At 36.2% G+C, this 24656-nt stretch overlaps 1 protein-coding gene across 3 annotated transcripts in view; it reads right to left on the bottom strand.

Annotated features, from left to right (window-relative positions):
* The window catches only part of LOC123319422 (G-protein-signaling modulator 2), a 174277-nt gene that overhangs the window by 93556 nt on the left and 56065 nt on the right, over nt 1-24656 (bottom strand). For 2 of the 3 annotated variants that reach the window (XM_044906387.1, XM_044906401.1), the window contains exons 6-7: nt 8051-8272; nt 785-1082 (exon numbers count right to left, since the gene is read on the bottom strand). In XM_044906387.1, the coding sequence (XP_044762322.1) occupies nt 785-1082; nt 8051-8272 (520 nt within the window). The remainder of the gene's footprint in view (nt 1-784; nt 1083-8050; nt 8273-24656) is intronic. The other variant, XM_044906394.1, reaches the window with a different exon arrangement.

The raw sequence follows: 24656 nt of genomic DNA, 5'->3' as shown, positions 1-24656 counted from the left end.
TTGCTGATATTCAGTAGAATATGCGTAATTATGTATAAATATTGAATTGTTTTTGTGATTAGGAATTATGGTAGTTTATGAGAAATGTTTTTGTGTAATGAATAAGTTTTGTAATTAGAATGAAGTAAATTTAAAAGCTAATTTCAATTATAAAATGAATCCGCGTTTGAAGAACAATGCAATAAATTTTTCAATTATGAACTGATTTTTTTTTCGATTCTTCGGATCAGAGAAAAATTCAGATAAAGATTCGTATTATTCGTTATTTCATTGCAATTTCTCAATGGGCAATTTATTCGAATCTTTCTCTGAGTTTCACTCAGAAATTTTCAAATATATTCTGCCTTGATCATTACAAGAAAATTAAAAATGGGCATTACAGATTCCCTTTTAATTTGGTTTCGTCGAAAATTAGTACATGTACCGTAAAAACAGATGACGCTGAAGTTTGTTTTTTGATACAGTGAGCCTAGTTGCACACACACACACACCGATTTTGGACGGCCGATTTTATATCGGTCGTCCAAATTCCAATAGTGAACCACGTGTGGGAACGGAACCTTGCACATACGCCGACCACTGATCGGTGACGGTAAAATGCCGGTGAGAAACCGTCAAATACCGGCAATACCGGGATGTAGTGGCGTACGTGACTAAGTACACGTTTGTACAAGCACCGATTGTTTACCATTGAACTCAAGAAGGAGTTCTTTCTTGAGTTCAATGTTTTTTACCGACCATTTCAGTCGACTTTAGTTGGCTTAGAATGTATTATACAGCGTACCTGGCAAGTGTGGCAGTTCTACCCTCTGTTCATCCATTCTCTTGCTCTGCATTCCTGCGATCAAGTCAATCAAATCGTCTGAGCCGTTCTTCCTGCCTTGCTGACGATTCGCATTTGCCACTTGGTTCGTGTTCTCTTTGTTATTCACTGTTAACGTACATCGTTGATCGTCCATCCTCTTCGACTGAAACTTCGACAGTAAATCGAAGAAGGTATCGTCATCTTCATGCTTAGAGGGTGCCATGGTTTTTTGGATATTACCAGAGATGCTGCTTTTCTCTTTGGCATCGGGGGTAAGCTGAGAATAAAATAATATTACTACAAAATGACGATTTACCTAGTTGGTTCTTAAAGTGGTTAATTTCAATCCTGCATATATCTAATTAGCCCAGTCATATTAGCTAAATAAAGGGGTTAACCTCGGACTGAGAGATAATAAGCTGTAAATTGATACAAACCTTTGTTTTGACGTCCTTTATATTGTCTCAAAAGTCACAAATGCTTTCGTGTCCGCGTCTTAAGATACTGAAGGTCAAGGGTCAGAAAAATGTTTTTCAAGAATATCTCGGTTCCTATTGCTTAAATGAGATTTGTCTTCATCATGAAAGTTGTAGAATATAAAATTATCTACAACTTTTGTTCGAACATTTTTTCAATACCATCAACCGTTTATGGGGTAGAGCGCGAAGAGTGCGCTGCGTACAGTCATATATGACTGCCGTCATCATAGGAGAAGATATTGGTTTGATCGTTATTTTAATTGGACACATCAACAAGAAATTTTTCTAAAAAAAAAAGTCAAGACACAAATATATTCTTCTGAAAGTTTTGATTAATACCCTCGTACTAAAAAACACTTTTTATTTTTATACGCATTCAGTGGCTGTGACACGACTTCCGCGCTTTTTAAAAAAAGGAAAAAGAGCGTTACTAGAGCATTGGAAAAAATTCCCAATTTGAATGAACTGGTGGAAGTATTTCAACAAGTAAACTGCCCCATACAAACAGTATTTGAAAATGGAGTGCGCATCTTGGTGGCACTATATAATGCTCCAAAATCTGAGGACAACATAGATCATCATTTCCGCTACATGCAATTCGTCATATTAACGAAACGAAATAAACCTGTACAATTGTCAACACTTCCACAAGAGAAAAACTTAGAACCTCAAGAATGGGGCTAGATGCTTGAGAATGAAATCCTAGAGCCCATAAGAACTTTATTACCTCCATATATGACTGTACACTGCGCACTCTTCGCGCTTTACACCAAACACGGTTGATCGTCTGAAAAAATGTTCAAACAAAAGTTATAGAGAATTTTATACTTTTATTCCGAGGTGAAACTCTAATATGACTGGGCTAAAATGTAATTCAATCATGTTGTCTTTACTGATTTTTTGTTGTTCTGTATTTGAGTATTTTCGAGGTTTCTGTGGACTCTTTCAGAACCACAAAGCTTTTACGAATTGTGATACCCATATTATGTTCTTTGTAGGCTTTATCACTATATTTGTTTACTGAATAGAGAAATGCTTGCTCAGTTTTGTTACTAGTTATCATTATTTGTTGAATAAAATAATCGTTTAATAAACAGGAGCAGTTTCGTCGACAAAATATACATAGTGTAAATGAATAGTTGCAAACAAATTTGAGGGGTGATTTTTTTCAAAAAAATATTGTGGTTCTTTCATATAATTTTTTTTTGAGCAGCCCCTGCTTGGAAACTGCCCCATGAAGGTGGCACTTGAAAAGCAATTCTCAATTTTTTTCTTAGAAACCAGAAAACTGACTTTCTATGACGCAAAAGTGTCTTATTATTCTGTAAAATATTCGAAAAGCAACACGCCGAAGGATACGGAAAAAACTCAATTTTCGCCGTTCAACCGCATCTGCAGATACGGCATTTAATTTTAGGAGGGCAGTACATAGCATAGGTGCAAAGTATAATATCGAATAATATATAATATTTTTATGCATTGATTAGAAAATGTTAGAAAATGTTCAGAATAAGCTCATTAGGTATATAAATAGGAAATTTAATCAAAATTGCGTTAGCCACTGTAACTTTCAGTGAGTACATATTTTTGGGGTTTTTTGGGTTTGTCCTGTTATCTTCTATTTGAATAAATAAATACTCGGTTGCGCCGAGCGTACTCGGTATAAACAATATGAGATTGACATCATATAACACTTACTCGTCTTAAAGTTGGAATTATTCATATTAGTCAATATCGTCATAATAAAATAATAATAAATATTTTTGAAAAATCCATACTAAGAAAACACTCCAACTCTTATTGCTAAGCTATTACGATGTAATGTCGTTAACGAGTTGCGCCAAGTTTGTTCGAATAGGACCCAACAACCACAAAAAGAAGTTGTTCGTCTTATTTAAAAATTGTGATAATAGTTTTAGTTCTGAAATAGATAGATAGATAGATGCTTTAATGATTCCAAACAATTACAAATGAAGATGAAACAGGTCAAATAACACAAGAACAGATATACATCAAGTTATTACGGGTCTATTTTTACAGTAATCTCTGAACTCCGTAAGATTGTATGGTTCACAATTCATTATTAATACATTAAGTGAAGTAGGATGTACATTAAAAAGATTAATAGCCATACATTCAACAGATCTTTCTCTCAATGTGGCAACACGAGTAGATACGTGGAAGGCTTCAATTCTCCTAGTATTATTTACATTTCTGAATTTTACAAAATAATGAGAATGCTTGAAGAAAAATACAAGTAGTTTGTAGTAGTTTCTTCTGTATAATAAAAATGTCATTCATAGATGAAGAACTAGCCCAGAAGATTATACCATAGGAGAGAATGGAAATTAGCATAATATACCAATTTCAGATACCTAAAATCGAGGTTACCTCTGAGCATAAAGAGAATATAGCATGCAGTGTTAAGTCTTTGACTGAGTTTGTCTGTGTGAGGCCCCCATTTCAAATGTCTATCGAGAATAATTCCCAGGAATCGAACATCATCTTGTACCATAATTTGATCATCAAAAATATCTATTGGCTTAGGATAATTCAGTCTAGATTAGTAACTTTGCAAATACAAACATTGTGTCTTGTTGATGTTTAGAACCAGATTATGACCATACAACCATTCCCTCACGATACCAAGCAAATTTACTGCCTCATTCATAGATATTAAGATATTCGGTGACTTAATCAGGTAGTTGATATCATCAGCGAACTTTCTCAGTGATATCTGTGAGTTCTCAAATTTTGGAATTTTGAACACAGATCTAGAGCAAATACGATGGGCCCCCGGCAAGAAGTTAATATAGACCAAAAAGAGTAGTGGTCCCGCAATACTCCCTTGGAGTATACCAAGTGTAATAGATCTCATGTCGGAAATAAAAGTCTGAGCATCAATCTCCACAGCAACTGTCTGGGTTCGAGAGGATAGGAAGCTTGCCCTAAGTTTCAGTTGGTTGTCTAGAATTCCACAATCTTCAAGAAGGGCCTTGGAAAGGTCAAGAAACAGACTTAATGGAATATTATCTTGCTCAAGGGAGATAGTGATTTCATTAATCAGTTCGAATATAGCGGTTTCAATATTTCTATCTTTCAAGAACCCGTGTTGATATGGTGAAAGTACTTTGAATTTGGTGAAAAATTTGACTAGCCTATTACATAAGATTTTTTCGAATACCTTAGAGAAGGAGTTCAAGATGCTGATGGGTCGATAGTTACCAAAATCATACCTGCTACCTTTTTTGAAAATTGATTTGACAATAGCCACTTTTAATTGGTCAGGAAATACTCCCTCCTTGGAGGAGCTGTTGATGATGAAACAAAGCGGCTCAACAATTAAATAGAAAGCTTGATGACTTTTATCGGTATTTCATCATATCCGTAGGAAGCCTCATTCTTAAGGGATCTGACAACTGACAGAATCTCATGAGTGACATCAAAAAAAAAAGAAAGACTGTTCAATGCAATTCCTGACATTGAAAGAAGAGGTATGTGTTAACTGAGCCGTTAATTTGGATGGAATATCAGCAAAGTAGTTGTTAAATGCATTTGAGAGAAGAGATGGATCGGTATGACTGGGTAACACTTTTTCGGTACCCCGACAATTTGTTAGGGACTTTATGACGTTCCAGGATGATTTGGAAACATTGTCAGAGTTGGAGATGAGTTCATTGTAATATTTCCTTTTTGCTTTAGAGAGAGAATTATCATATTTTCTTTTGATATTTGAGTACATGGAACAGTACTCAGGTTTGGAGAACCTGATTATGTGTAGTTTGTTCAGAAGGTCCTTGAGATGTCTTGATTCATCAGACAACTTGAATTTATAGTTTGAAGGAGATGAACGAACACTAACATTTGGGAAACAAAGTTCAAAGATTCCGGAGTAGCGACAATGAAAGGTATTCCATATTGGGATCACCTGCCGTCGAGTAGATGTCATCCCAAGTGACCAATGACAGTTCATGCAAGAAAGCTCTGATGGATCTATTATTGATGATTCTCTTCATGATCGTAGTGGCTTTGTGTTTGCTCTCACCACACAAGCTAGTCGAAAACTTCAAAGCAGAGTGGTCTGAAATATGGTACTTCACTTGTGAATGACCTACAAGTGAAGTAAATGCATTATCACAAGAGCCTGAACATGGACGATTCACATCATAATTCGAAGGTGATAAGTTGAAGCTATTTAACAGTGAGAGGAAATTTCTAATATCAGGTGAATCAGAAAGAAAATTCAGGTTAAAATCCCCCATAACAATAAAAGGTGACCTCCCCGTTGTACAACGTTGAAGGATATCCGAGAAAACTTCTAAAAATTGATCAACATTGGCCAGTGGCCAAGTGTGAGGCCTATAGATACAAACAATTTATAACTTACAAGTATCAAGGTACAATTGTGCGGCACAACATTCAATTACACCCAATATACTCAGCTGATTATAGTCTGCCCTCTCAATGGCCGTAATTCCATCTTTGCTAAATATCACTGCTCCACCATGTTTTCTCTTTGCTCGACAAAAACTGGATGCTATCCTGTAACCACTTATGTAGATGACAAACCTGGAGCTCCTCTTCACATTTCCAATGCTCGGTGACCGCCAGAATGTCAGGATTTTCTTCATGAACCATAAGCTGCAATCTGTTCATAGATGATCCGAGTGATTGAACGTTTTGTAGAATCACAACAAAGCAATCTTTTCTATTGGCCACAGTGGCTTCTGTCTTTGCTTGTTCTGAAAAAAAATTTTATTGAAAGAAAAATCTCTTAAAATGACTCCCTGTGGCCAGAAGGATTCATTGAACACTTGCTCATAGGCTGTATCATTTGGAAGCCCGATGCTGAATGCAGAGTTTTGACCAATTGTATTCAATTTCCTGACTAGAATATGCTCGGATTCGTTCACCTCATTCAGAAAAGAGGCAACTTTCTCTTCAGTTACCTCCTTGCCAGCAATGCGGCCCACATAGATCCAACGTCTCCGAAGATCTCCTTGTATTGGATTTTCATGATTGGAAACTTTGGTGCCATGGCAGATTTTTTTGACGGCGTTTTGTCTCCTTTTTTCGTCTAACTGTAGTCCATTCTCCGGATTCTGGCTTGTTTTCATTTGGAACAGATAACCGTTCTGGTGTAGTCTACTTGTTCCTCAGGGATTTTAACGACTGTTACTGTTTTGTTTTGGTTGAACATAACCTTTGATTTTGATGTTGTTCCACTTGACGACGGCTCTGTCATCTTTACTATTTTTTGTCCATATTTTCAATTCTGGTTTACTCGATTTTACAAGAGTTTCAAGATTCTAAATTTTTTCATTAAGCAAATTATTATTTTCAACCAGGATTGAGTTCTTACTTTGAGATTCCTGAAGAAGACACTTCAGATATGCTATTTCAATCTTCAGGATTTTGTCCTCGACTTTGAAAGAATCTTCATCGGCTGAATTTTTCATCCAATGCTTCGTGTTGGCACTGTGTTGCTTTCCTGTTAGCGGCTCGAATTAAACAAGATGGTTGAAATATCTCGTCACATTTTATGCATTGCACATATTCCGTCACCTTTCTTTTACAGTAACTACACTCGGTTTCAATATTATCCTCTACGTAAGGATCGACGCAGCGATTAATAACAACCTCTTCACTCGTCGACATCTCGACGTTCTACCAATAATGTAAGGTTTTAGCGGTATGCAGATAGAAATTGAATTCTGAAAAAAGTACCACCCAGAGCAAGATTCGAACCTACGACCACCTGATTACCGGTCAGGTACTCTCTCAACTGAGCTACCCAGGCAGACGTGAGGATCCATCTGCATTGTCTGGAAACCACTATCTTCAGAATTCACGTGTTAGTATTATCACTTCCGAACTGTGGCGTTCGAAAGCGATTGGAAATGTTAAAGAGGTGGAGGGGATCAACATTCGCTTTCAATGATCTTCGGGATTCAACATATCCATTTCCCCCAATTCCTGTCTGCACGCCGAAATCGATTGCCAATAGAATAACTATTTTTATATAGTGTGTTTTATTAGAATACCCTTAAAATATCGATTGATATTTTTTCACTTAGGAAATCGTACTCCTTATTTTCCTTTCAATAATATATTAATTATATTTATCCCATATTAGCAAAATAACACTAAATTGCCAAGTTACTATTCACCTTTTCAAGATTTCTCTATTTATGTTTTGCTTTTTACAGTAGTTCGTTAGTAACTATTTGCAACAACAAAAAAATTACGAGAAGTTAGTTTAATGTCTGAAATTTTAATATTATGACAGTTTTTGACGGCATGCAGACAGGAATTGGGGGAAAATAGATATGTTGAATCCCAAAGATCATTGAAAGCGAATGTTGATCCCCTCCACCTCTCTAACATTTCCAATCGCTTTCGAACGCCACATGTTACAAGTAACTTTGAAAAAATATATATTTTGGTGAAATATATATTATTATTATTATTATTAAATAGACCAGAGTCCGAAACCCCTTGGTGAAAAGTTTCAGCTCAATATTGGACCATAGTGGACGGTCTACGTCAATCACCCTGTATATTCTTTCGAATATGCGCAATACAGTTGGGAAAAATTAACGAATACTGCACGTCTATAAGATGAAAAAGTTTTAGTGTGATTGAGTATACAAAGTGTTAAACGACTATTAGAGTCGAAGACAAAAAGTTACGTCGAAATATTAAGCAATGAATAGTGCAAGATTAAGATTTCTTTATGGGATCAAAACAATGAAAAGCATGCTACCTTGATTAGGCTAAGCTGTTCCATGCTATCGCGTCTCACCCTTTGTTTAGCCCTGTGAGTCGAGTTGTTGTTTTGTGCGTCTTTTAATGAACTGTTGGAAGAACTAGAAGTGGTTGTACAGGAACTGCTAGCTGCCTCCGATGTTGTTTCATTTAGATTCAAAATCTTTTTCAGATCAGCTATATTTAGTTTTGCAGTCGCTTCACCAACAGGATCGTCAAGCTGGAAAAAAATCCTTTCGTATATAATCTGTTCAGTCCACTACAATCTATCATCGAAAACATGAGTTAGCGTAAGCATGGGCAAAGTACGGCCCGCGGGCCAGGTCCGGCCTACGTGATAGTCTAATCCGGCCCGCGTCAAGAATTTGAAAGAATCGCCAGTATTTTTGTTTTCTATAAGTTTGACCGTCCGAGGTAGGGAAAACCAACGGCACCTAATAGTTTTTTCAAATCGTTGCGTCCTGTTTATTTTCATCAAAATGTTGAATATTATCCATCGAAGACAAAAAATCATCTGGAAGCGTGTTAGGTGGAAGAAGGACTGATAAATAGAAGTCCATCAATTTGTTATTCGAATTGCATAGAGTTGTAATCGGAGCTCAAACTTCGTACTACGTGTGCATCTGGCAGCGGCTGGCATTATTTCTTGTAACTGCGCAGATAATGGACCCTGATAATATCCACATAACAAGTACAAGTCGCCAAATCTCTTTCTATGTTCTACAACATAGAACACAAATAATGCCGCATGGAGTTGCAACGAATGTCTGGGTGCTGAGCTCTAAATATGAGGGTAGTATTCAAGTGTGAATGATACATGAAAATTTATTCGATTCTGCGTAGTTAGAATCAATTAAGTAACGGTTTCCTACTGAATGAAATTTTTTGAGCTTTAAGTGGGGTATTAATTATTGCATCTAATATTAATTTTAGTTCAGCAAAGCGCGCAACTTAGCATCAGTGTAGTGTTCCAGTTCTTTCAATTCTAAACTATACTGTTTTGGATTTGCTGGGGCTTGGGAGTCTTGAGACCCTGAATGGAAAATTACCTATGCGGGCCAAAAAAATAAAAAATACACATGTTTACTAGTGATAAACTTTCTTCGATTTATACATCGAAAATGACTTACATCCTACCGTTCGGTAGGATACGAAGGACTAAGGAGTATGTGAAAAATGAGAATTTGATTGAGTTTCTAAAAGTTGTTCATAATCTGGTATAAATTGGCAGTGATGATGCTATATGCTGTTCACTAAAGGTGCCTACAGATTACTCTGACGCTTCCGCGCAAAATCCTATGTTAGATTTTTGATTCGTGCGCACTATAGCTTGAGCCCACGTCACGTCAGAGTAATCCGAAGGCACCTTTAGTGAACAGAATTTCGCATCATCACTGCCAATTTCTACCAGAGTATGAACATCTTTTAGAAGATCAATCACATTTTCATTTTTCACATACTCCTTCGTATCCTACCTAAGAATAATTAATTTTTGTATTTTTTTTTACTTTTCTAGGATGTAAGTCATGATGTATGTATATATCGAAATAAAGTTTATCACTTGTACAAATGTGAATTTTCAATTTTTTTGGCCCGCCTAGATAATTTTTCATTTCATCTAGTCCTCCCATCAAAAAGTTTGATCGGAAAGGGATTGAATGAGCAAAATTATATTATACAGGAATAAGACAAGGTGACTCTCTGAGCACAACGGTGTTCAATCTGGTTTTAGATCAGATTATCAAAGAGGTGAAAATGGTAGGCATAGGCTACAAACTCGGCAATAATAAGATCAGCTTGATTGTATATGCGGATGACATCGTAATAATGGCCGAGAACGAGGACGATCGTCAAAGACTCCTTCATCATTTCCATCTAGCGTCACAAAAATATAACATGCAAATATCGACTGCAAAAACCCAATCAATGGTGATATCTAAGGAAACACGTAGATGCAAACTATTCATCAGTGAAAAAACGATACAGCAAACTTTAACATTTAAATACCTTGGAGTAGACATCACGAGCGATAGAAATCTAACCAAGGAGGTAAAAACACAGTTAACCAAGGCCAATAGAATATCAGGAGCTCTCAAAGAAATTGTATGGAAGAACAAATTCATGTCTACTGAGGCAAAAACTCGAATCTATAAAAACTACGTCCGCCCAGTAATGACATACTCCGTCGAAACCAGAGCCGACACATCCATCACAAAGAGATTATTAAGAACATCCGAAATGTAGACCCTGAGAATGATAGCTGGCTACACACTGGTGGATAGGAAAAGTAATAGTTTGATTCGAGAGATCTGTGACACACCGGACGTGGTTAGGTGGACAAGACAACGACGGAGAGAATGAAACGCACACGTATCACGTATGGAAGATAACATACTTCCGAAAATAGCAAGGGACAATAAACCCAATAGAATTAGACCTCTCGGTAGACCACCAAAGAGATAGTCAGACAGCTGGACCTCCATATCTAAGGAAGTCCCAGAATGAGGAATTAGAGTGTTTAAACAGGTTTACTTAACCTACTGAAAGGAGAAGAAGAAATTTAACAGTTCTTAATAATTATTCATTAATAAGACGAAATTCATATTAATTCGAATATATTAACAAAAACTAATGATATTCAGAAGCATAACACCAGCCGAAATAAATATACGCAAATATTACGATCTGAATTGAAATTGAGATTATCACCTTTATTGAGGGAGTCGCGCCTGAGATTTTAAGAACGTCATCTTTGCTCTAGGGCTAATAGAAAGGGAATTCAATATTGCCTTGTTGGCTGCGGGTTGACGCTAGAGTACTTCTATACCGTGTAGAAATTGCCAGCATTCCATATAGTCGGGATATTCCCAACAGCCATAAAAATCCCATAAAATTCAACGACGTTGCATGTTGCACCAGTGAGTACGTCCCGTTCTTCGGGACGAAAGTTGCGAAGCACAGTTTTACTTTTCTTTTGAGGGTGGCGAAGACCGACAAGTCTCGGATCGCTTCGAAGTCCGCGACGAAAGAGGAAGGTGTTGCTGCTCGCCAGTGAGTACGCGCCTTAAGGAGAAGTAGTACATACGATTCGGGATCAAGACGATCGACATTGGTTGCTTTGCAAATGCTACCCCAAATACGAAAATGTGTCACATCTACTACCATCTACTACATCTCTGAATCCGCCGACGATTTAGACACTTTTACTGAAAATTTTTTTAACAAAATCATGTTGAAAATTGGAAGAGAGATGAAGAAAAAACTTCAAGGAATGTTCAGTAAACTGAAATAATGGAACATACAACTAGGAAAAATTCCCTTAAAATAGTCTCCTAGAACATAAACGGGGTCAGAACTCGAAAACCCGAGATAAAAGAAATAATATCAGAGAGAAAACCTGATATTATAGCCTTACAGGAAACAAGAATACAACCAAATACGCGATTGAACATCATGAATTATGAGATATATAGATGTGACAGAATCGCAAACACTGGAGGGGTGTTGCCTTACTGGTTAGACGAGATCTGAAACACTATTTTAAAGGAAGATCTGACGAGTCACAAATAGAAACAGTGACGATTGTTGCTGAAATAAATCGACAAAGAGTCGAAGTCACATCGGCATATAAAAGACCCCCAAATAACCTATTGGAAGAAGAAATCAACAACTTACTAGATGGAACAAACCCGAAAATCTGCATCGGAGATTTTAATTGCAAATCTCCAGAATGGAACAGCAGGATGGAAAACAGAAATGTCAGAAAACTGAAAGATCTCGCTGAAAAACATGAAGCTATCGTTATTGGACCTGAAGAACCAACGTACCTAGCATTCGGAAATGGATTACCAGATATAATTGATATCGCAATTATGAAAAATATCACTAGAGAATTCTCGATAGAGACCTTGTGGGACGGAACCTCTAACCATAACCCCATCGAATTAACAATAGGAGAAGGGCCAAGAAGAGAATTAATGCAAACAAGAGAATACACCGATTGGATTAAATATAGCCATCTGATACAATCGGAGGTAACAGAAATACCAACAATAAACACACCGGAAGACCTAGAAAGTGCAGTTGATAAACTAGAAAAGAATATACTAGATGCATACAAAAAAAGCACGAAGAAAATAAGGAGACCAGCATCGATACATCCACACGGTGATACACTTAGAGAAATCAAAGATCTCATCAGGGAAAATCGGAGACTAAGAAAAACATACAGGCTCAACAAAACAGATATAAATAAGAGAAATCTAAACCGACACAGCCAAGTTCTAAAAAATGCCCTGAAGGACATGAGAACAAATAGATGGAACAAAAGAGTTCAAGAACTAGATACTATCGATCATTCTGCATGGAAAATGCAAAAATGTCTGAGAAGAGAAAAGCCTAAAATACCACCTCTCCACGGAGAAAGAGGAATGGCATATACGAATATCGATAAAGCAGAAGCACTGGCGGACTCGATCGAAAGAGAATCGAGAATAAATTACAGACCTGACGACGATAATGACGATCTGGAAGAACTAGTAGAGAACAACGAAGAAGAAATGGACGAACCACCAGTAGACGACAAAATAGAAAAACCAACTTCTCCATTTGGAATAAAAGAGATAATCAGAAGCTTGAAAAATAGAAAAGCTCCCGGAAGTGATAAAATAACGAATGCTATGTTGAAGAAATTACCTATTATAGAAAAGGTATAGCTGCTCTCACAAATATTGCAAACGGTATAATGAGGACTGAACACTATCCGGAAAAGTGGAAAACTGCAGAAGTCATAGTGTTCAACAAACCAGGCAAAGATAAAAAATTCCCCCAAAACTACAGGCCGATAAGTTTATTGTCCGCCCTAGGAAAAGTAGTAGAAAGGGTAATCGCTAGGAGGCTTACAGAAGAAACTGAAAATCTGAATCTCATTCCAGTAGAGCAATTCGGATTCAGAAGGGATCACTCAACTGAACAGCAATTACTGAGACTCACGGAATACATAACAGAAGGATTCCAAAATAAACAAGCAACAGGTCTTGTACCACTAGATGTCGCCAGAGCATACAGAGTATGGCATGAAGGATTGATTCACAAAATGAGATATGCTGGATATTCAATGAAACTGTGCAAGTTGATTAGGAATTATTTGAGGAACAGAAGATTCTACGTGAAAGTAGAAGGAGGTCCAGATATATGGATGCAGGGGTGCCTCAAGGGTCAGTACTTGGGCCGTTACTGTATAACATATATATTCACGATATACCAAAATCTCCAAGGACTATGCTGACACTATATGCCGACGACACAGGAATCGCATCGCAAGCCAGAAATCATAGAAGGAATATTACAAGAAGCTATAGATGAAATAAATGACTGGTGGATTAAATGGAAAATAAAGCTCAACGGACAAAAGAGCTAAGCGATATTACTGTAGAAGAGGAGACTAAGAACTACAACAAATCTAGAGGTAGATGGAGAAGAAATCGAATGGAAAAACGAAGCGAAATATTTAGGTATCACCCTAGACAAAGGTCTAACTTGGAGAAGCCATATCAAACAAGCCGTTGACAAAACCAAGGCAGCGATGAATATGCTCTACCCGCTGATAGGTAGAAAGAGCCACATGTCAAATGAGACAAAATTGAGGATAATCAAAGCCGTTGCTAGACCGCAACTGACTTATGGATCAGGTGCTTGGGGATTCGCGGCAAAGAGCCATATACAAAGAATTCAGGCAACAGAAAACAAGCTACTACGATGTGCCATAGATTCGCCTTGGTTTGTCAGCAACAAACAGATATATCGAGATTTGATGTGGGAAACCATCACCGAATTTATGAAGAGGAAAGCTGAAAAGTTATTCGAAACAGCGAAGGAACATCCAAACGAAGAACTCAGGAGACTAGTGGACTACGATCTGGAGGAAGACAGAAGAAGAATGAGAATTTACAAAAGGAGACCGCGAGATCAATTGAGGAGAGATTAAAATGAGTACGGAAACTTATTAAAACTATACTAAGAAGAGATATCCGAAATGGACGAACATGAAAACCCTAGCACGACAATGTGCAAGACGAAATTAACCGATTAAGGGATAAATGGTTTATAGGCAAATGCCCGGAACCAATAAAAAGCAGGTTAGGTTTAGTGGGTCGCGAACTCGGAAGAGTGAGTAACCCCACAGTGTTCCCTAGAAATGGGTTCCTCTGGGCGAGAGATAGAGCCCCATGTTTTCACGGTCGCAGATTCTCCCTGCTATAAAAAAAAAACATCTACTACCGAATGACACCCACATAAGTTCAGCGAACATGTACCGTTCCTAAAATAATTAGAATTTTATGAAAATACCTAAAATTGGGGACTTTCGAACTATACTTTCAATCACAGGGCCAATCAAGTCAAAAATTGGACTTAACAGAAAATCAATTAATGCAGGAAATATTTCATCATATTCATACCATAAGATATTGTAACAATAATTTAGAAGGTTAATTTGGATTAGATAGTTTTCAAAATACTGTCGTTTAGCCTTGCACCAAATAAACGATTGAAAGAATAAGCAACTAAGCAAGGTCGACGCCATGAATCACATTGTCAACAATTGTTTAATATTTTCAATTATCGAGCTATATAAACCATGACACATTTCTGTATCAGTATTCAGTATCAATAAACGGTTATCATTGGAATCTCCACCTTTTCCCTTTCATACAAGCAACACCTTTCTCCATCCCATACCGAAGGATCATCACCTGATCCTACGTATAGTGTTTTTTGCTCATATTAATATTAATATTGTTAATGTTTTTCAGCAAGTTCTTAAAACTGTTTGCAAAAAAAAGTTATGATTTTTTTAAAACTTCGAGGGGGTTTATTCTGAGTAATAAAAATTATGTAGAAAAAAAAATGTTTTAATTTGCATTCACTGAGGTTTTCGCTCAACTACTCAAAATAATTTTAATTAGGGGTGATAATACAATAATCTAGGATCAATATGAGCTAAAATCACTATCCTCAATCACAAACTGGCCCTGTGGTTGAAAGAAATAGTTTTTTAGGTATTTTCATAAAATTCTAATTATTTTGGAAACGGTACATGTGAATGGGGTGTGAATGGGCAACTTCACTTCGAATGAATCTTCGAAACAGAATGAGATTTTAACCAGGATTTTTTAAAGTAGGTTATATTTGTGCAATATCGGCCAAACAGAGCTATAAGTAGACAGTTGACCAAATTCTAATAGTTTCTGAAGAGAAGTTTCTCAAACCTCCAAATTTCGTCCTAGTTAGTGACATTTTATGGTGCCAAAATGCTCAGGAGCGATTTCAACGTTAGTAAGTTTACCAAGGATAAGTGAAAGAACTACACCATTTTTGAATTTTTCTTATGAAATATTCAAAAACAGGCGAATTCCTCTTGTCATTAACACAAGCATAATTTCTATTAGAATCAAATTTAATTGGATGTCGGTGGTTAAGTGTTGAAGCAAACTGATATGACATTACATTTTTTGTTGGTGATTTACAAATCTATATTATGGACATAGTTTGAAAATGGTCTTAGCTAGGACTGCCATGAATATTGGAACATCGACCTGCACAAATGGCACAGAAATATCACACAAAATAATATTAAAGCTCATCTGATAGGTTTTATAATTAATTCAACAATCATCCGGAGTTTTGAGGTTGGTACACGGTTATTGACTTTTTTTTTTACTAGTTAGTTGAATTATACAGCATCCTCCGATAAAATCAAACACATTTATTCACAGATAAAAATCGAAATTTTTTATTTCTGGTATAAATTTGGAAGTCCGTGTGTATGTTTGTGTCTCTACGTGACTCCAGAACTACATGCCCGATTCTGATAGGAATTTCACTATATTGTAGAGAATTTATTCAAGAAGATACCTTTAAAGAGACAAGAACTAGAGCTGAGAGTCAACTTCAGTTGATACACACTGACATAATGGGACCCATCAAACCGACATCTCACCCAGGACAGAAAAGATTTATCAATGTGTACATAGATGACTATTCGAGACTGGCTAAAGCATATACATTAAAAACAAAAGATGAATCGGCTGAAACATTAGAGAAATTTCTTATCTCAACAAGAAATTTGTTGGGGAAAAACGAGAAGGTGTTTTTCATCAGGTCAGATCAAGGCACTGAATTCACTGGAGGGAAATTCTTGGAGGTACTGAAAAGAGAAAACATAGAGAACGAGTTTGCAGCTCCATATTCGCCTGAATACAATGGTGTAGCGGAGAGGTTTAACTCCACAATCCAAAAAAAGGTTCGAGCTTACATGTTCGATTCTGTATTACCCAAGAGTATGTGGGAGTTTGCTGTTGATGCATCCATACATGCCTATAACAGAACGCCACATAAGTCCATTGGATATCAAACACCATAAATGAAAATAATGTGAAATAAAGTTCACACCAAATGCAAAATGCTACTATGAGCAAATTAAGAGATTTGGATGTATTGCATACATCAAGATTCCACAACCGAGCTTGAAATTTGGAGAACGTGCCCTGAAAGCTGTCCTAGTGGGTTACACAGCTACAGGATACTTGATGTGGCATCCAAGGTCAGGAAAGTGTTTCGAATCTCGAAATGTAAAATTCAACGAAAAACTTGTTTATAAAGATGTCTTCAAAAAGAAACAACTTGAAGGAACTAGAGGAAAACTAGAGACCAAGGAATCCATAGACTGGGATTGGATGAAAGACTAGATAGACCATCGTAGAAGAAAAAGAGATAGGCTGAACCTAGGAAACGAGGCAGACCTAGGAAAGAAATGAGAATGAATAAAACTAAAGTATGTGATTCAGGGATGTTCACAAAACCTCATACAAGAAGCCAAAACAAAAGAACCGCTGATTAAAAAGCAAATATCTTGCAATGTCGAGAGAAACCCTTAGAAGACATAAGCTATGCAAGGTTTCTCAATTATATCGAGAACACTTCTATCGATAAATATGAGAAAACTGATAGAGAAGAGGAAATGAGACATTGTCTTATTGCTTCCTTGAATAGAGAGCCAATAAATTTCGATGATGCTGTTAATTCTAGAGAAGGTCACATATGGAAAGGAGCCATAAAAGAGGAAATTGACTCGATGATAGAAAATAACGTCTGGATATTAGTAGATAGAGAGGAATTACAAATATCAGGAAAATGGGCCAATATCATCGACTCTAAATGGGTGTTAAAGAAGAAATTAGAGGCAAATGGTGTTACACGTTACAAGGCGAGATTAGCCATCAGAGGCTTCAAGGACAAAAACACTTATGACCTCAAAGAGACATATGCACCTGTGTCTGGACTTCCTGTAATTAGAGCTACACTTGCAATAATCAACAAGTATGATTAACATGCTTGCCAATTGGATGTCAAAACAGCTTTCTTGAATGGAACCATAGAGGATGATATACTAGATAACTATACCATAAATATATTGGAGAGATTTAATATGGATGCCCAAAACACTCCTATGGTAACAAGACAGGTTGAGAATAGGATTAAGAGGAATCGACTGGAGAATTTAGACGAAGGAAGAGATGAAAATGAAAAGAAAAGAGTTCCTTATAGAGAAGCAATCGGTAGCTTGATGTATCTCTCAAATGGAACACGGCCAGACATTACGTTTGCTGTTAACTATTGGGCGAGAAAGCGAATAGAGCCCACCGAATCTGATTGGAGAGATGTGAAGAGAATCTTCAGGTATTTGAAAGGAACTTTGAGCTCTGGTCTCAAGTTCACTTCTCAAACGAAGACTTAGAGGCATTCACAGATGCGAGTTTCAGGAATCATGGGGACTCTGCTTTAACTGGGGGTTATGTCATTAGGCTTTTTGGAGATGTGATAGCTTAGAGAAGTCACAAGCAGACCTATGTCACACTGTCCACTTGTCAAGGCGAATACCTGGCCATGAGCGATGCTTGCCAGGAATTGATATCCCTTGATGAGGCACTCAGATTTGTGATAGGAAAAACTCTATTTTCTGTGACAATCTGGTGTGACAACAAATCCGCTGGAGACTGCACAAAGAAGGATGGTAGTCATAAATTAAAGGTATTTGATGACCAATTAGATAGAATAAACGATGATTTGCTACAGAGAAAGAGGACTGGACTTAGGCGATATATGGCTGAAACACACGGTGATTTCATAAAACAGTGTGTTGAAGAGAAGAAAGTCACAGTGAGATGGATCCCAACTGAAGAGAATGTAGCCGATATAATGACGAAACCTTTACCATCAGATTCTCATATGAAACTAACCAAAAAAAATCATGTTTTGATAGTTAGAATGTTTCGATAGTTAAAATGCGAAATAATTGAATTTTATTTTTAGATTGAATTTTGAAAAGAGAATGCTGGTTGCAGTCCGATGAAGGGAGGGAGTGTTAGAGTATTACTTCATTCGGACACATATTAGAGCGGCAACCAACATTACACCACCAGAAGCTCCCTTAGAGTAACTCTAGATCCTTGAGAAGAAAAAGAAGTAGGAGTATCGACTGTCTATGGATCGAGTTGATGTACCGATGGCTAACCTAGCAATCGCCCCTTTTTTTTTATCGTGAGTCCTAGTCTGAGAGCAGTTTTAGAGGCTTAGAAGTTAGAAGTTTTAGACGTTGAATAAAAGCTATTAGAAGTTATTTAAACTGTGTTTCTCTGCTTAGACAAATTGATGAAGAAAACCCCTATAAATCCAATAAGACCTACTATATGTGAATCTATGCACTTACCGACGCTTATTTGAATTTTGTACAGCCGTTTTATATTCTTAATTTAATCGTACAAATTGGAAACATAATTGTGTCAATTTTGAACGCTGATTAATATGCTGCAAATTTGAATATTTCTTATTTTCAGATACTTTTCTAGGTTATATTAATATATTCAAGTTCTGTGATTGTAAGTACAGAAATTTTTTGAGTTTTTTTGTGACCAGATATTAAGCTGCTTCTGGATTTTCAAGACCTACTGGGATGTCAATCATTCTTGAATGGACTATATTTAATCATATATTTGTAAATAATCATAAATTGTAATTGTTCTTGAATTCATCATGGAAATCGAAAGTGATGAAGAAATGTTGTGTACTTCAACGGAAATAAGAGATGTTGCAAAAATTACAACATTGAATCTATTGCCGAAAAATCAAGATTTTTCTACCTAAAAGTGTTTAACATAATCCAATCATTTTCTGAGGCAGTTTTATTGGCATATTTCTCGAAATTATCATCTTACTATAAACCATCAACATTATGGTCCCATTATTCAAAGATGTTTCAAAGATGGCGTCAAAGTTGTTTCAAAGATGGCGTCGGATGATGACAATATTTCAGAAGTCGAGAGCCAAAAAAGTGATATTTGTGAGAAAGATGAAGCGAAGAAGTACAAATGTTGTGCCAAACAGCCATGCAAAGTGTGCTTTTGTGAACAATGTGAGGAAATACTTCATATAAGCTGTGCGAAACGCAAAAATGTGAAATTCCTAAGTCGAACACGAGTCATTTGCTGTGAGTCGAAAGCTGGAGATAAAAGAGGTGAGGCTGAACTGGTGAATAACAATGAGAGGCTGAAACAGGAAGTGGAATATCTAAAGAGAATAATCAACGAGATTACTGACAAAAATCAAATACTGAAGGAAAATAATATGCTTTTAGCTGAAAAAGTACATAACCTTGAAATGCAGAATAACAAAGGAAAAATCCCTAATACAGAAATCCACACAAGAAGAACACCCGTCAAAAGGCGAAAATACCAACAATTGATATTTCTGCAAGCTCAGAACAGAAACCGTCAACATCGCGTACCGAAAACAATGAACGGCTGAACTACTCAGTAGTCACACGAATGACGAAAAACAAAGGTGTCAACGGATCGCAATCAGATGTCACCGTTGTCGAGAATGAAATTGAAAACAACAAGAATAAACAAAGGTTATCAACTACGTCCAATATTCCTTCCGAATCGAATACACCCACAAACGGAAACAATCAGATTACATCAACGAGAAATGAAAATGATGGGTTTATCTATCCACGAAATGGAAGTAGGAAATTCAAGAAGAGATTGGGCCAAGGAGGATCATCTCAGGAAAATGATAATTTTACAGGAGAGGAGAGAAAAGTATGGATATACATAAACAGAGTAAAAAAAGAAGCCAAAGAGGAAGATGTCGTGGCATATATAAAAGCAAAAGCAAGTTTTGAAAGTGAAAACATAAATGTAAAGGAAATCCCATCAAACTACAACCAACTGAAGAGATTTTTAGTCATAGGACCCCTACATAGAAAGAAAGAACTATATGAACCAGAATTTTGGCCACAAAATGTAGGTATCAAAAGATTTGATTTCGGAAAACACAAAAATTTCCTAGCCGCAATAAATTTTTAGAAACGAATATAAATGGCAAATCAACAGTATATCCCTCAAATGTGCTAGCAGAAGGAAACAGAGGAACTGAAACGAATAAGAAATCCACCAACAGAAATAACCCTAATAAAAAGGATAAAATTTTCTTTGGTATTCTACACCAAAATGTTTGCTCAATAGGAAATTCCAGAGATCACCTAGAGGAATTAATGAGGGAAAATGAAGAGGTTAAAATACTTTGCATTTCAGAGCATTGGAAGACGAAGGAACAACTACAGTGGTATACAATAGAGGGTTTTAAACTCATCACACACTTCTGTAGGAAAGAAAAAGAACATGGAGGAGTGGCAATATATATAAGAAATGATCTACAAGCAAAGGAGAGGAAGGACATCAAGAAACATACCAAAAAATTTAAATTTGAATGTACAGCAGTAGAATTCTATATAGAGAAGAGGAAGCAAGTATGTATTGTAGTATACAATGATGGAAATATTAACACCATGATCGAATCGATAGAACCGATATTACACAAACTATATAATGAAAATACAAAAGTCACAATAGTAGGAGATTTTAATATAGAAATGAATCAGGAGTCAAATAAGAGAAATCAATTCCTTGACTTATTAGGTACGTTCAACATAAAGCAAACAATACATCAGCCAACACGAATAACTAAGAACTCAAAATCATGTATTGATGGTATCTTCACAAATACTGAAATACCATATAATGTAAGCGTCATTGAGACGCATATATCGGATCATACCGCTCAAAAAATAGTTTTAGCCATTGATCCAACACAAGAGGAATACAGATACAGACGCAACTTCTCACAAGTAAATATTGAACATTTCAGGAATGCTTTAAGCAAGCATAAATGGTCAGCTTTGTATGAAATTGAAAAGACAGAGATAAACAAACAATTTGAATATTTTCATCAAGTATATTTAGAGTTTTTCAATAAAATGTTCCCATTAAAGAAAATGCAAGTAAACAGGAAACCCCGAACGGGAAATATAAACCCAGAGATCAAAAAAATACGAGAAAAACTTGATAAGCTTTTGGTTTTGAGTACATATGATAGCACATTCAAAGAAATATACAAAAAAACAAAGATTCAATATGATAACCTCTTGAAGAAACAAAGAAGAGAAAAAATTGAAAATCAAATCGTAAATTCAGAAAATAAGAATAAGACCCTATGGTCGATAGTGAACTCTTTGAACAATTCCAAAAAGACTACACAAATACATATAACGGAAGACCCAATGAAAACTGCAAATGATATGAATACATTTTTTACAAATACTGCGCGAACATTAACATCAAATTTATCAAAGAAGAATATGAAGTACAACACTATGGAGGAAAATAAAAGTATGTTGCTAAAACCACTCACAAAAGAAGAAATCAGGGAAATCATAAAAACATTGAAGAAGAAACACTCTAGTGGTTACGATGAAATATCAAATAATATAATCAAACAGACAGTAGAGGAAATAATTGATCCTATACAGTATATCATAAATAACTCATTGAAATATGGAGTTTTTCCTGAGAGTATGAAAATAGCAGTGATTAAACCAAAACACAAGCAGGGGGATGTGAATGAGTATGGGAATTACAGACCCATTAGCATATTACCAAGTTTTTCAAAGATTCTAGAGAAGGCATACTGCAAACAAGTAATGGAATATTTGACAGAGAACGCGATTTTCAAGGGCAGTCAGCATGGATTTCTGAAAGGGAAGTCGATTCAAACGGCCATATATCAATTTATTACAAAAATAGTGGAGGCATTTGAAGGTAAAAAACTGGCAATGGGTATCTTCTTAGATCTAACAAAGGCTTATGATTGTCTGGATGTACAAAAATTGATGGAAAAACTGGAGAAATATGGGATACGCGGACCAGCATTGGAATGGGCAAAATCATATTTTGAATCAAGGAAACAAATGGTAGAGATAGAAATACAGGGAAAAATATATAAGTCCGATTTTCAGGAATTAATTCTTGGTATACCACAGGGAAGCACTGCTGGACCGCTCTTTTTCATCATCTACATAAATGATTTCGATGAGTGTCTTGGAGCGGGGGTAAACTATGTAGACGACACAAATCTACTAGCAATCCAAAAGCTTTTCACAGAACTTCAACAGCTCAGTTCAACATTATTGGAAAACAGCGAGAAATGGTTCAATGCAAATAACCTCATCCTCAACAAGGAAAAAACTAGGCTGGTTCTCTTTACACCTTCCAACTCGAATAACGAGAATAGGGACAATTTGACTTTAAACCACGACAACTACAAGTTAAGCAACTCCACCAAATTTTTGGGAATTCACATTGATAGGAACCTGAATTGGAGTGAACCTGTTAAGCATATGTGTGGGAAAATTAAATCAACAGTGTATGGTTTCAGAGAGATAGCAAAGTATATTGGCAAAAAGAGTTTAAAGCTAGTATACTACGCAACAATTGAGTCTAAGTTAAGATACGGAATAATCTTCTATGGTGCATCGAACATGGAGGATTTATTTATTCTACAAAAAAAAGTGATAAGAATAATGAGTGGTCTTGGATACAATCAAACTTGCAGGGGAGCTTTCAAGAGTAACGGTCTACTTACCATATATGCACTTTATATACAAGAGTGTTTGCTATTCATGAGAAGAAACAGCCAATTTTTTCAAAAATTCGGAAATAAGAAACCTATTCATGCAACTAGAAGTCTTGACTACATATACCCCAAATTTACTTTAACAACTAGTCAAAAACAAGCAGAATATAGGTGCCTGAAATTATACAATTCTCTACCAGACAGCATCAAAAAGATAGAAAACCTAAAATGTTTTAAACGCAGTCTATATAGGTTTCTATTGAATTTGGAACCATATAGTTTATTGGATTATGTCAGATGAAGAATGACGGAATCATTGACACTATTTCACCTCATATTATGTTGTACATATTGATTTGACTTGAAATAAAGACATATTATTATTATTATTATTATTATTATTCCATGCTGAAGACTACTCTCAACATAAATGAAGGCATAGATATCGAAAATTATAAAAAATTGCGTTCACTTTGGAAAAGGAAATCAGAAGGTTTTCGGCCGAAAAGAGCTAGAGTGTTTTCTTGCCAAGAAATCAAAAAAATTATTTCTGAAGCATGTGAAGAAAAGTATCTTGCAATGAAGGAAAAAACTGGCCCTATTGAAGGAGTCGTTCAATTTTTATTCATGAAATATCATTTTTTTTATTAGGTTACAATGATAATGGGTGTTATGGGTGCATGCCGAGCAAATGAATTGTATAACATGAAAATACAGGACCTAAAAGACATTGGATCAACTTCCTTGGTAAACGTCCCCAATACCAAAACAAAAATCAGTAGAGAATTCACTATAAATGATGATTTTCACCCAATTTGTAAAAAATAGACCTGCGTCCAGCACATCACAAAGGATTGGTATGAACAAATTCACGAAAATGGGAAAGCAAATAGCTGAGTTTTTGAAGCTGCCAAGGCTGAGTTCGGCTTGAAGTTCTACAGATCGAACGGAGAGAGCTCGGGGAACGTGACGTCATTTTCAAGCCCGAACGTACTGGGTTCTCTGTCGACATCACCTAGGAGTTTCACATCGTTGTCAAGACGAGGTGACATTTTTTTGCCGAGTCCTATTTTGGCACTCCGAAAATAATTTTATACAAATATTGTTGAAAACCAACGACGTAGATTTAAATATGCATTCGATAAGTGCAATTTGTAAAAACAATTAGTGATCATTCCGAAACATGGTGTTTTTTTAGAACACGACATATGTAAGAATGGGTTTGAAAATTGTTTTGGGTGCTGGTGCTTTCAAGATTCCCGCAGTTCCTCGGAGATCAAGAAAACAACGACCAACGTTTCACAGAAATTTGGTACTGGCCTCATTGTGCTGAGCTCAGTTTGCCGTCACCATTGACTAGAGGGGCTGCTAGCTTGTGTGATTTAATTTTGTACCAAAAAATAAATAGTAATAACCTAGTCATTTATTTATATGGTATTATTTGTACTATTTGATTTTTGTTTGTTTAAAAGTTTATCTGATATTTGAAAGTACAAAATGAATTTGAACCATGCTACTATAAGATTTGGTGTTGAACTCTTTTTGGATTATGAGGAAGAGGAAAGTAAAGGCAT

This window comes from Coccinella septempunctata, chromosome 1 (assembly GCF_907165205.1).
Source record: "Coccinella septempunctata chromosome 1, icCocSept1.1, whole genome shotgun sequence".
NCBI lineage: Eukaryota > Metazoa > Arthropoda > Insecta > Coleoptera > Coccinellidae > Coccinella > Coccinella septempunctata.
The sequence above is the reverse complement of the archived record's forward strand: the minus strand, read 5'-3'. Positions and strand labels throughout refer to the sequence as shown.